This window comes from Pelmatolapia mariae, linkage group LG13 (assembly GCF_036321145.2).
Source record: "Pelmatolapia mariae isolate MD_Pm_ZW linkage group LG13, Pm_UMD_F_2, whole genome shotgun sequence".
NCBI lineage: Eukaryota > Metazoa > Chordata > Actinopteri > Cichliformes > Cichlidae > Pelmatolapia > Pelmatolapia mariae.
Window position 1 is genome coordinate 6,435,348 of NC_086238.1, and position 14,217 is coordinate 6,449,564.

Sequence of the window (14,217 nt, forward strand, 5' to 3'; positions counted from 1 at the left end):
TTCACACTCAAAATGCGGTTTTACTGTCAGGGTTACAATTAGGTTATGGTTAGGTTTAGGGTAAGGGTTAGGGTTAGGCATTCATTTTTAATGGTTAGGGTTAGGGTAAGGGGCTAGGGAAAGCATTATGTCAATGGGATGTCCCCACGAGGATAGCAAACCAGACATGTGTGTGTGTGTGTGTGTGTGTGTGTGTGTGTGTGTGTGTGTGTGTGTGTGTGTGTGTGTCTGTCTGCAACTGCTGGCGCTTGTGTGTTTGAAGGTGTATGCACGCCTGACTTTTGATGTCTTCCTGTACTATCATCATCCCTTCATCTCTTTGTTAACTGACCATAATGTGCAAGCTTCATTATGCCATTAGAGTGTTTTCATTAAGGGGCATCATTCAAGTGAATCAGTTGCTGCATCTGAGACACTAACTTCCTCTAACACTCCCAGGATTATTCCCACTGTGAGCATTAGCCCCTTTCCCCTTCTACAATTCAAACAACAAATGAAAGACCTGCAAGGATGCAGCTATTCAGCAACCCATTTTTGGCATTATGAAAGCTTTATCTCCACTCTGCTTGGCTGTAACAATGAAAAGCTCATCCCTGTATCACCATTAAAATGCTCAGCCAACTGTGCACAACAGGTGCATGCATATCAAGGCATTCCTGTTTTCCTTCACAGTAATCAGACTGCCTCAGTCAGAGTATGACTGAGATAGACACAATTAACTTTAGTTGGAAAACACTGAAAAAAATAAATGTGTAAAATAGAAAGCATTACATTATACCTGATTCTAACTGTTGGCCAAGCGTTTGAGTAAAAACTAAATCTGATCCTTGTTATCATATCTAACTTGGAGACACAGTTGCATCACTTGCGTTTCATCTTTTTAACCTCTGTAAAAATCAGCATTAATAACATGTCAGCTACAGTTTATGCGATATACAAACAGCCTGTCTCATTAGTCTTCTCTATACACACACAAACACGCACATGCACAGTGGAAGTTCAAATATGACTACAACAGAACGGCTCTCACCATAGTCTGTGTTTTCTGGTTCCCAGCAGTTTGATGGCCAAAAGTACGGAGTCTGAAGGGGAAAATGAGTCATTAAGAAACAAAACTTTAAAAAAAAAAAGACCTTACATCTTTGATAATGTACAACTAACCACATGGTGTTTTGAAATCAAAGTGTACTGCTATGTTACTTTGGGTGGGCATGTGGTCCCAGCCCTGCATCTGTCACAATAAAATATTTTGTTGTATAATGGGTTTGGCATAATGTCTAAAGCACATAAGCTTCTTTCAGAGAGTGCTTAGAGCAGACACCAGCATGAGAGCTCGCCCTCCTTGGGCAGCATTGTATGGACTGGCACCAGATGAAAAGTGATTACATACAAAAGGCAAAGTAAAGGGTACTAATACAAACAGCCTTAGGCATTGATTTACTCTTGTTAGTTGCTGTGCAGCACACTTGGGGGAACTCACTTGGTGGAAAATCACTAAAACTGTCAGTCTGTGTATTGATGTTTGGAGTACTAGTTCATGAATGGAGTGCTCCCCTCCCCATTCATGAACTAGTATGAATTGTGTTCAGGACCTCCTGGTTTACTTCATACTTCATATTGGAATGTACATTTTATTTCAACTCTAATAAATGATTTGAAATATCATTTGAAATAATTTTGTCCATTTTTTGTTCTTTTGCTGCCATCCTGCATAAGTGTTATCATTTAACATGACTTTTTATTCAAACGATCTGCGTATAGCACTGTGCAAGGATCTTAGCCACCCCTCATTTCTTTATATTCTTCTAGGAAAACGAGTGCAGTGGTTTAGCAAAATGAGAAAACATACATGGAAATACAATATAGCAAGAAAAAATATTTTTATACAGTTCTAATGAGCTTAAATTCAGTATTTGGTATGGCCACATTTATTCTTTAAAACAGCTTGAACTCTTATAGGCAAGCACTCTTGTAATTTATTTGAGTCGTCTACAGGAATAGGTTTCCAGACTTCTCGAAGGATATTCAACGCTCTTTGGATATTGGCTTCCTTTTGTTATGTTCTCTGTGAAGATGATCCCACACTGCTTCACTAATGTTGCGGTCCAGGCTATGAAGAGGCCAATCCATGACTGATAGTGTTCCACTGTGTGTTTTTTATCCAGATATGCTTTTACTCTATTGGGACTGTGTATTTAGGATCACTGTCATGCTAAATAACAAAGTCAAAGTCAAAGCTTGTTAGACACTTTCCAGACGGATAAAATCTGAAAGTACTTTTCTGCGTTCATAATTCCATCAATTTCGACAAGATCTCCAATACCACTCTCTGAAATGCAAATTTGGATTCATCGCTCTATGAGACATGTTGCCAGTGATTTTCAGTTCTTGTGTAATTTTGCATGCATCCATCTTTTTCTCTGTCTCTCTCTTAAAATTGCTTCTTGACAGCCACACTTCCACTGGAGCCATTTCAGCTGATGGGTCACATGCATCTCTCAGGTTCTGTGTCCGGTCTTTGTTGGATTTTTTTTCCCTATTTCTTAAAGACGAACATGATTACTTTCAAATACTTTTCATCTGCAGTGAACATTTCTTCACTTTGCCAGTTCTTTTGTCCAGTTTCCTCATTTTTAATTAATTAATGAATTGCAACACCTTATGTTCACAGTATTTGATGGCCCTAATCAAAAAGTGGATGAAAAGAAAGAACAGAATAATCTATTGACTCTATAAGTCCTTGAATCTAGCAAACTTAAAATATTAAATATTTAAAATATAGGATTAAAAATTCCCTTGCTTAAGCAATGCTGACAGAGTCAGACAGATGTATAATAAAAATAAAATCATTCAATATAATGAGGAATTAAACATTAACATTCTTACCTGAAACCTATAGAAAGTGCCATCGTCTTTGAGAGTGAGGACGTGGTCAGAGATGGGGAAGAAGTAACCATGTGCAGCCATCAGAGTTCCCAGATGAAGAGCCTCCACTGGGAGAAAACACAGATAAAAAGACTATTTACAGCTTGATGCGCTCCTTTTTTCCAGTTTTTTTTTCCCAGTAGTACCAGATACCAGCACATGTTAATGTGCTTTCATGCACATAAAACATTCACACTTGTAGCAGCATGTTTTTGCCAAGAAACTGTTGCAGTAATGAGATTGTGTTTCTAAACAAAGAGCATCATAGCAAGCTTCGCAACACTGTTGAGATGACTGTTAAGATTTTATTTCTGTGAAGGAAACAAGATATCATATTCTTTCCTTTGGGTAGATGATATGATGACAGTCACACAACAGCCAAATAGTAGCGTGAAATAAAAAACAGCTTGATGTTTTTTTTGATTGTTCAAATCATAAAAAATTAACATACACATTGTTTGCACATTTTGTGCAAAGATATATCAGACTAATGCATGATAGTAAATGTACTGTGTGAGTTTTAAATACACTGCTGGTTGAGCTTAACATTGGATAAGGATGGACAAGCTGTGTCTCTATTTAGTGGGTCTCACACTAAACTAAGCTATCCAGCTGCTGGTTTTAGCCCTCCATTTAAGTTTTAAATACATGCTAGAAAAACACGTTTTTAAAAATGTCAAACGCTTGCTTTAATTTAAATTCTAATTTATTTGTGTTATTTAATTACACAGAGGCATTAAAGGTAAACCTGCTTGGAGATCTCAGTTTTTCATTAAAAAGAAGATTCTCTGATTACTCTGCAATCGATACCTCCTCATCACAGATATTGGCCCAGCATGTGTTTTTCTTTTTCTTTGTATCCCCAGCTAATTAACTTTACTCACCATTCATCCCAAGGTGCAAATTCATCCTTCACAATATTGCTAAAATGAACATAAAGAGCTAAACTAGGAGCAGTTGCTTTAATACACTCTGCACTGCTATCACACAGGGATAGAAAGACCTCCATTGCATCCAAACAGCTCTGCAGGAGGTCTCACTGATTAGCCCACCTTAAGCTTGAGAAGTGTAACTCATCAGTCAAATCAATGTTGTGCTTAGCTGGAGCGAAAACCTGCTTACCTCTGGCACTCCACAGCACATGGCTGACTGTCCCTGATTTAAAGCCATCAGATAATGAAAACATGTAATCAACATCAAGTGTGTATCGTCTGCCATCAGTTCCTCCCTGCTGTTCTAAACCTGTAAGTCCTTCGCGGTGTCGACATCTATCAGTCACAGTTTGTGTTTTGGGCTGATGGCTTTCTTTTGATACTGCCGTATTTAGTTCATTATGAATAGTTTTTTCATACAGTGTTGCCCTTGACTGTTTCTGCCAAGTAAGCTGTCCTAACACACGAATAAAGTGAGAGATGAAAAGATAGAAATGTTTAACATTGTCTAAATTGCCAGAGCTACGAACGCTACAGCAGGAGCTTACTCTATGCGTCCATAAAATATGCACATGTCTGCTTTCTCACTCTAACACACACACTGGGTGTTTGTGAGTGAGTGATAAATATAGATTGGCTTTTTCTTTGTCACTGAGGTGGCTGTCACCGCTTTCAGAGGTCAGGATGTTTATGTGTATGCATTTGTTTGTGTGCGACTGGGCTCCATTTATTAATAAATTATGACTCATAAGTTATTTAAACCTGTTTACTTATAAACAAATCCCTCCCTCTGTATCGGCTATATATAAACTCTAAAGGAGAAAGTGATATATTTAACATAATAGCGGAATTAACATTTACTACATGGAAAAATCAAGTTATTCTTGAATTTCTTTACTTAACCTTTATACAGAATGTTTGTTTGGGTATTTATCTAAGACGGGATGAATGTCAGATGGCAATAAGGTCAGCACAGCATGAAAAATGACCTCGTGGACATGCAATTAGAGCCTAATGTCTCTTATATTTCAGCAACTGAGGTAATTTGTTCTCATTTGAATCTGTTGAAAAATCCACACAAATTTGAAAATGCACACAAAATATGTGTGCAGTGCATAGATTTATTTCATTTAAGCTTTTGCAAACAGTGCGCAGTGTTATTAGGAAAAAAGAATAAATCTGAAAATGTCAGTTCAGTCAAATGAAGGTTTTTCATGCATTAAAACATAACCAATCTTATTTATTTCTAGTTTTTCTGAAAAGATTCTACTGTATAAAGTTAAGTCCTGGCAGCAAGGGAGCTTCTGGCTTTCTTTTAACATAACATAAGCTTTATAGGTGACTAAACCTTGGATTAGAATTAGTCAAACTGTCAAAAAAAGGCCAGCCTTACAGTCCAGAGAGAAAACACCCTTTGATTTCATCATATTACCAGTTATGTGCCAAAACCCCACTAGTTTGGAGCCCTGCCATGTGGAGTGTGGGAGTACTTTTCCACCTGAGCTTTATCTAAAGACAAACAGAGAGATTTTGTATTTGTGGCTTAAGTTTGATTATTACGGTTTGTACTATACAGTATGAGCTGCTGAAGTAAAACAGTGTCTCTCTTAGAAATTGTGGAAGGAAAGTAAATAATTCTCAGAAAAGGCTCTTATATGGCTTCATTTAAAGAGTTAAACTATTTAATATTTCATAGGAAAAACAAAGATTATAAAAGTCTAAGATCTGAATAAAGAATTTCTTTTTAATCTAAGTTACTCAAATGTGCTTAAATACATAGTGTCAGGAGGCTCAGCCCCAAAAGCAGTGAACTAAAAGACTAGCACACCAAAGTGCTTTTACATAAAGTCAATTTCAAGTAAAGTAAATATGTATTTTAAGTCAATTAAATACACACTTTTAATCATTCAAGGAGGAGCACTCAATGGATTCATGCACAACTGAACTAATACAAGGATTAGTAAAATAACACTGTCCCACAAACAATGGAGGTATAAACTGTATTCATGTGCATGTCAGCACAGAAGTGTGCAAATAGGTGATTTCAGTTGGCTGAAAAACTTGTCTCTAGTGCTCTACTGCAGGAGTGACTCTTGAGTCTGATGAGAAGGAGATTTGAAGAAGGTTGACAGAGAAGACTAAAATCTTTAATCAGAACCTTAGGCACCCTCTTCCTGCTGTTCTGATGAGCCACATGTCCTCCCTCAGAGGTCACTTTACTGTTCCCTGTTCCACTGAGCAGATTAGACGCTCCTTCATATGTAATTCACACCTTTAATAACACGCAGGAGCACACTCCCTGACAACTTGACTGATTTGTCTTGATGCTCTGTTGTGGTCTGGTGACTGTGATTTGTGTATTTATATGGTTATATGGTTAGATTATCCCCACAGTGACCTACTAAACAAGATTAATTTATACAGTGTATATTGTGATCAATTGTTTGTCATTGTATTTTTATGTGTTTTTTATTTTTATTTTAATGTTTTGGATAATTAATCTACAGTTTATAGACCTTATGTATATTTAAAAGCTTTATAGAGTCATAGAATTCATTTCAGCTACAACACAAGTCTATTTTATTTGACCACACTCGAGGCCTGTTTAATGACATTAGTGATTCATTCATAAGCAGGTCAGAGGTCAGAAGAGCAGCAGACCACACTCACTGGAGCTGATTATATTTTTGCGACCCTTATGACCTAATCAAAAGGATAATATAGCAAAGTTAAGTCATAGCACAGAGTGTATCAATAGTACCAACAGAGAATATGTAGTTTCATAAATACTCTCACTTGATTTTCTTCCCCCCTTTGGGATGAATTTATTTTGAGATTTTCCCAGCAGGGTTCCCATTATGCTGTGGGCAATTTTGAACAAAACAAACAATGTTGGTTTCATCTCCGTGAGCTGTAGGCTATAACAAAACCTAATTTTTAAAACCGTGCACTGATCAGCCACAATACTGAAACCACTGACAGGTGACATGTGTAGCACTGATCATTTCATTCCAGTACAAAGTTCTGCTGAAAAACATTGGGCCCTGGTATTTACATGTTGTTACTTTAATATGCACAATCCATGGAAGCATTGTTGCATACCCACTTTATAGCAACAAAGAGCCCAAAGTGTGAAACCACCTCCACCCTCCCTGACCAGACCCTTATCATGAACAAGTGGGATTCAAGGAGGCCCTGCCTGCCCAGGTCTGTTTCAGAGGTGTTTTGGCAGCAATATTGGACATTTTAAATGACATTTTAGTGAATTTCACTTATACTGAATTTGCTGCTGGCTGTTTGTGTTTTCTCTTTTACCACAGATGTACAGCCAGCAAGCAAGTGGATTACTTTTGAACCTGTAATCAAAGTGGGTCAAAGCATTAAAAACCCTTTGCTATAAATTTAATATAGTGTGGAAAATCCATTGCAGTCAAGCACTGCCTCAAGTCTTTTGACCCATAGGCATCAGCAGATGTTTTGTATCCTCTCCGGGGACTATAACCATGTTTAGCTGGTGCTTGCTCTACGATCTTTCTGCCTTTAGTCTGCTTTCAGAAAATGATTGACCTACAAAATGTTAAGGTTGCTGATCATGTCAGCCAGTGGCGCCTCGTTCACATTTTTTTCCTTATGCGTCCAGTCCCCTTCATGAGCAGAACTGCAGAATATGACAAACGTGGTAAGCAATTACTGCCAGCAGTTCATATGCTAAACAAATCAATAGTTTTCTAAAAATCAGCGAATGATGATGCAAAGTATAATTACTGTGCTAGTGTCATGAGCTTCTGGTGACATACCTTATGCTAAAATATGCAAAGACATCAAAAACTTTTGTCAAGAACTTCTGAGGCAAGGATTTCTCTTATCTAATCCAATGCCAAATTGAATCAAAATAAGACTGGAGACTATAGACACGGCCAAATAGGATGATAATGAGTTCTTCTGGGCTGCAGCAGTATATTATCTGTGGCGTTCATTTAGCAAAAGAGCTCTACAGCCTCAGTCAACTTTGATACAAGCTCTTCTGCTTTTACATAATAAACTTGCTGCTATCATGCTGTGAGCCAAATTAATTGCATTTCACTTTGCTGTTTGTCAGCCCCACAAGGAGTTGCTCTGTGCTAAAGTCATTTAGTTATACACAACACTGTGTTTACCACAGGGCAAATAACAGCACCTGTGCTGCAAAAAGCAAAATGGGTAGATTAAAAAAAAGTAGTCCGAGAGGACAAAAAACATCTGTCGACACATGTTTTTAGACTCTTCCTTGTTAAATAAATAAATAAATAAATAAATAAAAACTCAGTTCCGGATAAATTTCATCAAAATGAATCTCACAACAAAGTATTTTGGGTATTGTAGATGTAATGACATAAAATCTATTGCCAGATTTTTGTGACAATCCAACAGAAGTGGATATTTGTTCCAATGCATCGCATTAAGCATTCTTCAGCATATTACAGATGCCTTAGATGCAGATGCAGAAATAATAATGCAGTCGTAATCTTTTTTGAGCAAATATCAAAATTCAGAGACTGGTATTTTCCTCAGCATAATTAAAACGAAAATGGAAATGAAAAAAAAATCACACAAGGACAATCTGTCCACTTGTCTCAAAACTCTGCAATCTAGCTTTTCACCACCGTTAACATTATGCACATGAAATCATAAATATGCTGTTTCAACTGTCGCCCCACCACCCACACACCAGTTTAAATACATGCATAACAACCTTTATGATATCAACATGCACAGCTCATAAAACAGGTAGATCCTTACGTACACACAGAGGAGCTGTGAGTTGATGAGTCACAATTACTGTATGAACTGATTGTACAATACTGAGGCAACCACTAGAGTAGACTGAAATGTACACCCACGCACATAACCAGTCCAATATCCAAGTAAAAACACCTACATTGCACAGACACGATCAGATACACAAGAAACTCTCAAAAGAAACACTTGGTTTTAACTTCCCATATTTGTCACAGTTCACCCTGCCCACTTTTGAGTCATATTATGTGCAATGAGAGGCTCAACTAATGATTCGGCAGCTCTCTCAAGGCAGTCCAGTTCTACATTTTCATACTGCGCTAAAATCTGAGTAATCAAACGAGCTGAAGGACACAAAAAGACTAGATTAAAAAAGAAAACAAACTGGCTTTTACTTACTGTAATATGATATGGTACATAGGTTTCAAAACGGCAAGTAAGTGAAGTGTTGCTCCTTATTTTAGAGCTAAGTGACAACACATCTGGATTCAAGTTATTCAGTATCTAACCAGCACTTGTCCTCTCATTTATGCCACCAGCAAACACGAGGAATGGTATAAACAGTTGTAATGATGTCATCCTGAAATTTCGTATTTTTAGTATTAATTGGGCCATTTGAGAAAACTGATGTTTGGGAAATGAAAATGGAAGTGCATTAGTGGCTGTATTTATTTAGATTTCAGTAAAGTGGCTCCAGTAAAAATATGCCACAATTTTGTTAGTAACAATGTTTTAATCTTGTTCTTTTAGTTCAGTGCATTTGCAAAACCTCTCAGTTAATCCAGTGTCCTTTCAGTCCTTTCTTTCTTTCTTTAAGCTTGCTTTCTTCTGATTGGCTCTGCTTTACAAAGAAAATATATGAACAGCACGTCTGTGTGTGTTCACATTAGGGATATCATACAGAGCAAAGAGCAGAAACAGCTTTGCGAAACTGAACGCTGGATTATTGGGGTTACTTGAGGTTACATACATGCAATGTTTTCCAATAATACAATGTTACAGTGTCTATATATAAAGCACAATAGGTCAACTTTAATATTGGCACAAATTGTGGAAAGCATGTGATAAATTGCTTTCACAAGCTGTCCACTACTGCCGATCTATTTGCTGACCCTGATGTCAAAAGGGCAACTTTGGTGCCACCTCTGTTTCAGAACGCATACACCAATAATAAGCATTTCAGTGTTTGGCTTTTACCTTGATCTTCAATGTCCAGATTCTTCATCATCCACTGTACAATATCAGAACCTAAAATAGAGAAAAGCATATACATATGACTCACTTACATATCTAATATGCTCACGCTGTGCTGGAACACATTTTGCAGGAGATGCAAATGAAAGGGAAAACAATGAAACTCTTAACCCTAGTCAACCCTCCTCATTATCACAGTGCATACCAATTCCTCTCACCTTGCACCATGTAGGTGGGTAAAAGGTGATCCATTACCATTTTGTTTCTGTGTACCTCTCCAAGCTGGCTCTTTTTGTGTGACGTCCATAAATATAAATGACCAGAGAGACACAATTGGATAATGACGCCTATATTTTGTAGTATATTAAAATAATCTATCTGACTTGAAGCGTCTTATACAGATTGTGACATGTGTGGCAGGATCTAAAATGAGAACAGATCAGAATATTGTCTAAACAGAGAAAGAGGGTATAAACGAGAGCACAAAAGCAAAAACCTGAGAAGAATTAGGAGGAAGATGCTGTGGCCCTATTTTAAACAGACTATCATCAACAACTGAAACATCTGAGTAATGCTCGTGGTTTGCAGATGATTTGTGTATTCCTTTTGCCATTTTTCTGGAATGAACAAACATTTTACATGATGGATGCTATTTAGCCTCTTCTCCACCTGAAAATGAATCACATTCAAATCCTAGAACAGCATCCTCCGTCCCCAGGCATTTTCACACCACAGTGCACCATGTGACTTTGGCACTTTGGCTAAATATATATTTTGCAAGCTATTATTACTGTCTGTCATACTGACAGGTGAAGGTGTGTGTGTGCAGACGAAAGCCACAGACGGCAGGAAAAAAAGGTGTGAAATGGAGACACGAGGGAATTCATGCAGGGAGACAGTCGAGCCCCGTGGCTGTCTCTCTGTCCATCAAGCTCCCTTTCAGTCTGTCTTCATTTTGTCTTGCACCCCTTCGCTTTTTGGAGCCCCATAACCAGATGAGATTTTCCATGGATTAACATCATTAATACAACCTCATTTTCACACTACCAAATCTGACCCACTTTCAAAGAGAGAGCTTAAATGAGATGTGTAAGATAATCCTCTGACAAGGCTGTTCTCTGAATTAATTAATATCATGACCATAGATTGGTCTGTGCTCTTCTGTGTGTGTGTGTGTGTGTGTGTGTGTGTGTGTGTGTGTGTGTGTGTGTGTGTGTGTGTGTGTGTGTGTGTGTGTGTGTGTGGGTACAAATGTATGCATGCCTCAGAATAAGACAATAACATGAAAAACCAGCAAAAACTAAAGTTGTCTATCAATCACCATGTTATTCTTAAAATAAATTATATATGAAGTATTGTTTAAATACTACACCACACAGTTGCATTAACAGCTGACCATTAATGCTTATACATAATAGAAAGAAAATGTATATTAATTTATATACAGTATGAAACTGTATTATTGTATTATTATTATTATTATTATTATTATTATTAAAAGCTGTAAAAATAATTTTACACTGTAATCTAAAGGCAAATATCTTCTACACAAAATAAAAATCATAAAATCAATATAAAGCTGATCATTAAATAAAGGATAAACAATAATAATAACAATAATATTAATAATAATAACAATTAAGGATAAATAAAGGGCAACAATTATACTCAGGCTTTTGAATGAACTGTAAATGGTTCATGCCATAACATCACTTTGGAAAAAAAACAGAAATATGAAGTGTTTGTTGACCTCTGTGATATATTTCTGAGCATCTATAGAAATATTTTCACCAGCAACATTTTGTAAGCCATGGCTCTGTTGCTCACTTAAAGATATAAACGCAACACCACCTTACAGAGAATACAGCAAAAACACACTGGAAACACAAACACACACACACCTACACAGACATCTTGTATCACAGACATATCAAGTATCTTGATATGAAATAGTGGCGCAATCTATTGGAGTAGGTATCATGCACAACACAGAAAAAATGGGGAAAAAATGCCAGTAAAAACAGAAAAAATTTATTTTTAGGTCCTGAAAACTTTCTTTATGTATCATTGTTGTGTAAGTGTTTGATAGAAAAAGTGCTGTGTGGATGTATACATCAAGGGGTGAATTTTTGGCTTGCGGTATAAAACACTTTGAATTGTCTGTGATGCTATAAAAATGCAGTCGATTTACCTTTTCACCCTTCTATGAAAGCCTGCATGGGCAAATAGTTCAACAACACAAGGACAGCATTTTTCAACATAAAGAAACACTTTGAGGATTTCATTTTATTATCCAATCACAACAATCAGAAAATCCACAGACATCCCTGTAAGGGACAAGGCCAAAAAACAGTAGTGAATTGCTTTGATCTTCTGATCCTCAGGCATCAATGCATTAAAAACTCTAGCAGTAACTATAAAAACTACAGTCTGTAGTCTTCAGTGGAGACACTTGTAGGATATGGATAAAAGAATCAGGGGATACGGTGATAAATCTGCCCCTGTTCAGCATTAAAACTGAGTATAAAAATTTCTTAGCTTCAATATTCATAATGTTATTATCATATTATTTTTGCTGCCATATCATTGACAAAATAATATAATTTTTTGTTTTATTGACTTAGAAATAATTTAATCCTGTTTTTGTTTACATTTTACACATTGTGCTGGGGTGTGGTTTGTGGCTCATCTGCAGGAGAGCAGTGGGTTTAGGGTGTGGTGTCAGGGGAGGCTGACCACAACAGCTGATGACCACCATCTAATCATGCCTTCCTTATTTAAGTAGTACAGCAGGATCTAACGGGGGAGCAGTGTGTGCAGAGCCGGTGGAAGCAGCTGGAAAGCTGCGCAGAGAAAACATATTAAACACCTTTCAATGTGCAACGCCCTGTGTGTGCGACCTAGGAAGTGGCATTTCTGAATCACGATCGAACCAGCCAGTTGAGGCACTGGCCTAGATGGCAAGAGCTGCTGGCAATGCATCGGGAGCAGGCAGCGGTGCATCACCGTCGACTGGAACAGCTGCAGAACCAGTCTGGGCACCAGACAAAAGTGTTGGAGAGTCTGGTTGCCTGAGCTGGTTCCTCACCAGCACCGGCCCCAGTGAGGTCCTTTCACAGCATGGGGGAGGGAGATGACCCACAGACCTTCGACAAGGTCTTTCAGGCCATGGCAGAGGCATGTTTCTGGCTAAAGGAGGTGTGGGTGATGAGGTTGCTCCAGGTGCTTTCTTGCAAAACCCCAGCAGCAGTTCTCAGCTTGACTGCAGCAGCGAGAAACAGCTTCAAAGATGTCTGCCAGGTGGTAGTCAACCACTGGGCCTCCCACCTGGGGATTATCACCAGAAGTCCAACCTTTCACCTATGCATTCGTTCATGTCTCGCACACTAAAAGAGCCATATGAATTACTGGACATTAAATCTGTTTGGACCAGCGCCTACAACCCTCAGACTGACAGGCTGGTGGAGGAAATGGCTGAATAAGACTTTAAAACCTGATTAAAGAAAACTGGCATGAATGTCCAAGCTCAGCTAAGATTCAATACGCTCTAGACCTAAGGGCTGAGCTATACACATTGGGGAGGTTATCACAAGAGAATATGCCCCAAGCCCAAGAAACCACTTCTCTGGTGAGCCTGGTTAAATACAGAGATGAGGACTGAGCGGCCAAATTCCACCATTCCTGCCTACCCGATTGTGATAACCATTTCACACAGGCCCAGAGAGCAGATGTTGCTGCATTGCAACAGTGGTTTGAAGATGTTTTCTCTCCCCTGCCCAGTCATACCATTCTCACAGAGCACCATTTTGAAATGCACTCTGGCATGACGGTGCATTCACAGCCCTGGAGGTTACCTGCACATAAGAGGCAAATTGTTCAGGGGGAATTTGCTGAAATGGTATAACTGGGAGTAATAGAAGACAGAGTGCGTGGAGTAGCCCCATAGTTCTTGTGGTGAAGAAAGGTGGTTCTATACAGTTCTCTGTTGATACCGCAAGGTGAATGAAGTGTTTGATACCTACCCAATCCCACAGGTTGACAAGCTCCTGGACCAGTTAGACAATGCTCATTTTTTTCACAACACTGGATTTAACCAAGGGCTACTGGCAGATTCCCTTGTTTGCAGAGTCGAAGGAAAAAAACGGCCTTCTCCACTCCATATGGTTTGTACCAATATGAGACACTTCTGCTCGATTTGTTCTGAGCCCCACCCACCTTCCAGCGCCTCATGGACCGGGTGCTGCATCCACACGGTGCATATGCTGCTCCTACTTGGATGATGTCATCATCCACAGTGACACCTAGGCGGAGCATGTGCAGCGTGTTGCCATGGTACTGGAGTCCGTGAGGCAGGCGGGGTTCACGCCAAACCAGAAGGAGTGTGTGGTTG

The 14,217-nt window shown here is 38.5% G+C and overlaps 1 protein-coding gene across 2 annotated transcripts in view; it reads right to left on the reverse strand.

Annotated features, from left to right (window-relative positions):
* Positions 1 to 14,217, reverse strand: part of rgs7a (regulator of G protein signaling 7a) — a 52,945-nt gene that overhangs the window by 10,407 nt on the left and 28,321 nt on the right. For both annotated transcript variants that reach the window (XM_063491723.1, XM_063491722.1), the window contains exons 4-6: positions 9,831 to 9,881; positions 2,887 to 2,993; positions 1,031 to 1,082 (exon numbers count right to left, since the gene is read on the reverse strand). In XM_063491723.1, the coding sequence (XP_063347793.1) occupies positions 1,031 to 1,082; positions 2,887 to 2,993; positions 9,831 to 9,881 (210 nt within the window). The remainder of the gene's footprint in view (positions 1 to 1,030; positions 1,083 to 2,886; positions 2,994 to 9,830; positions 9,882 to 14,217) is intronic.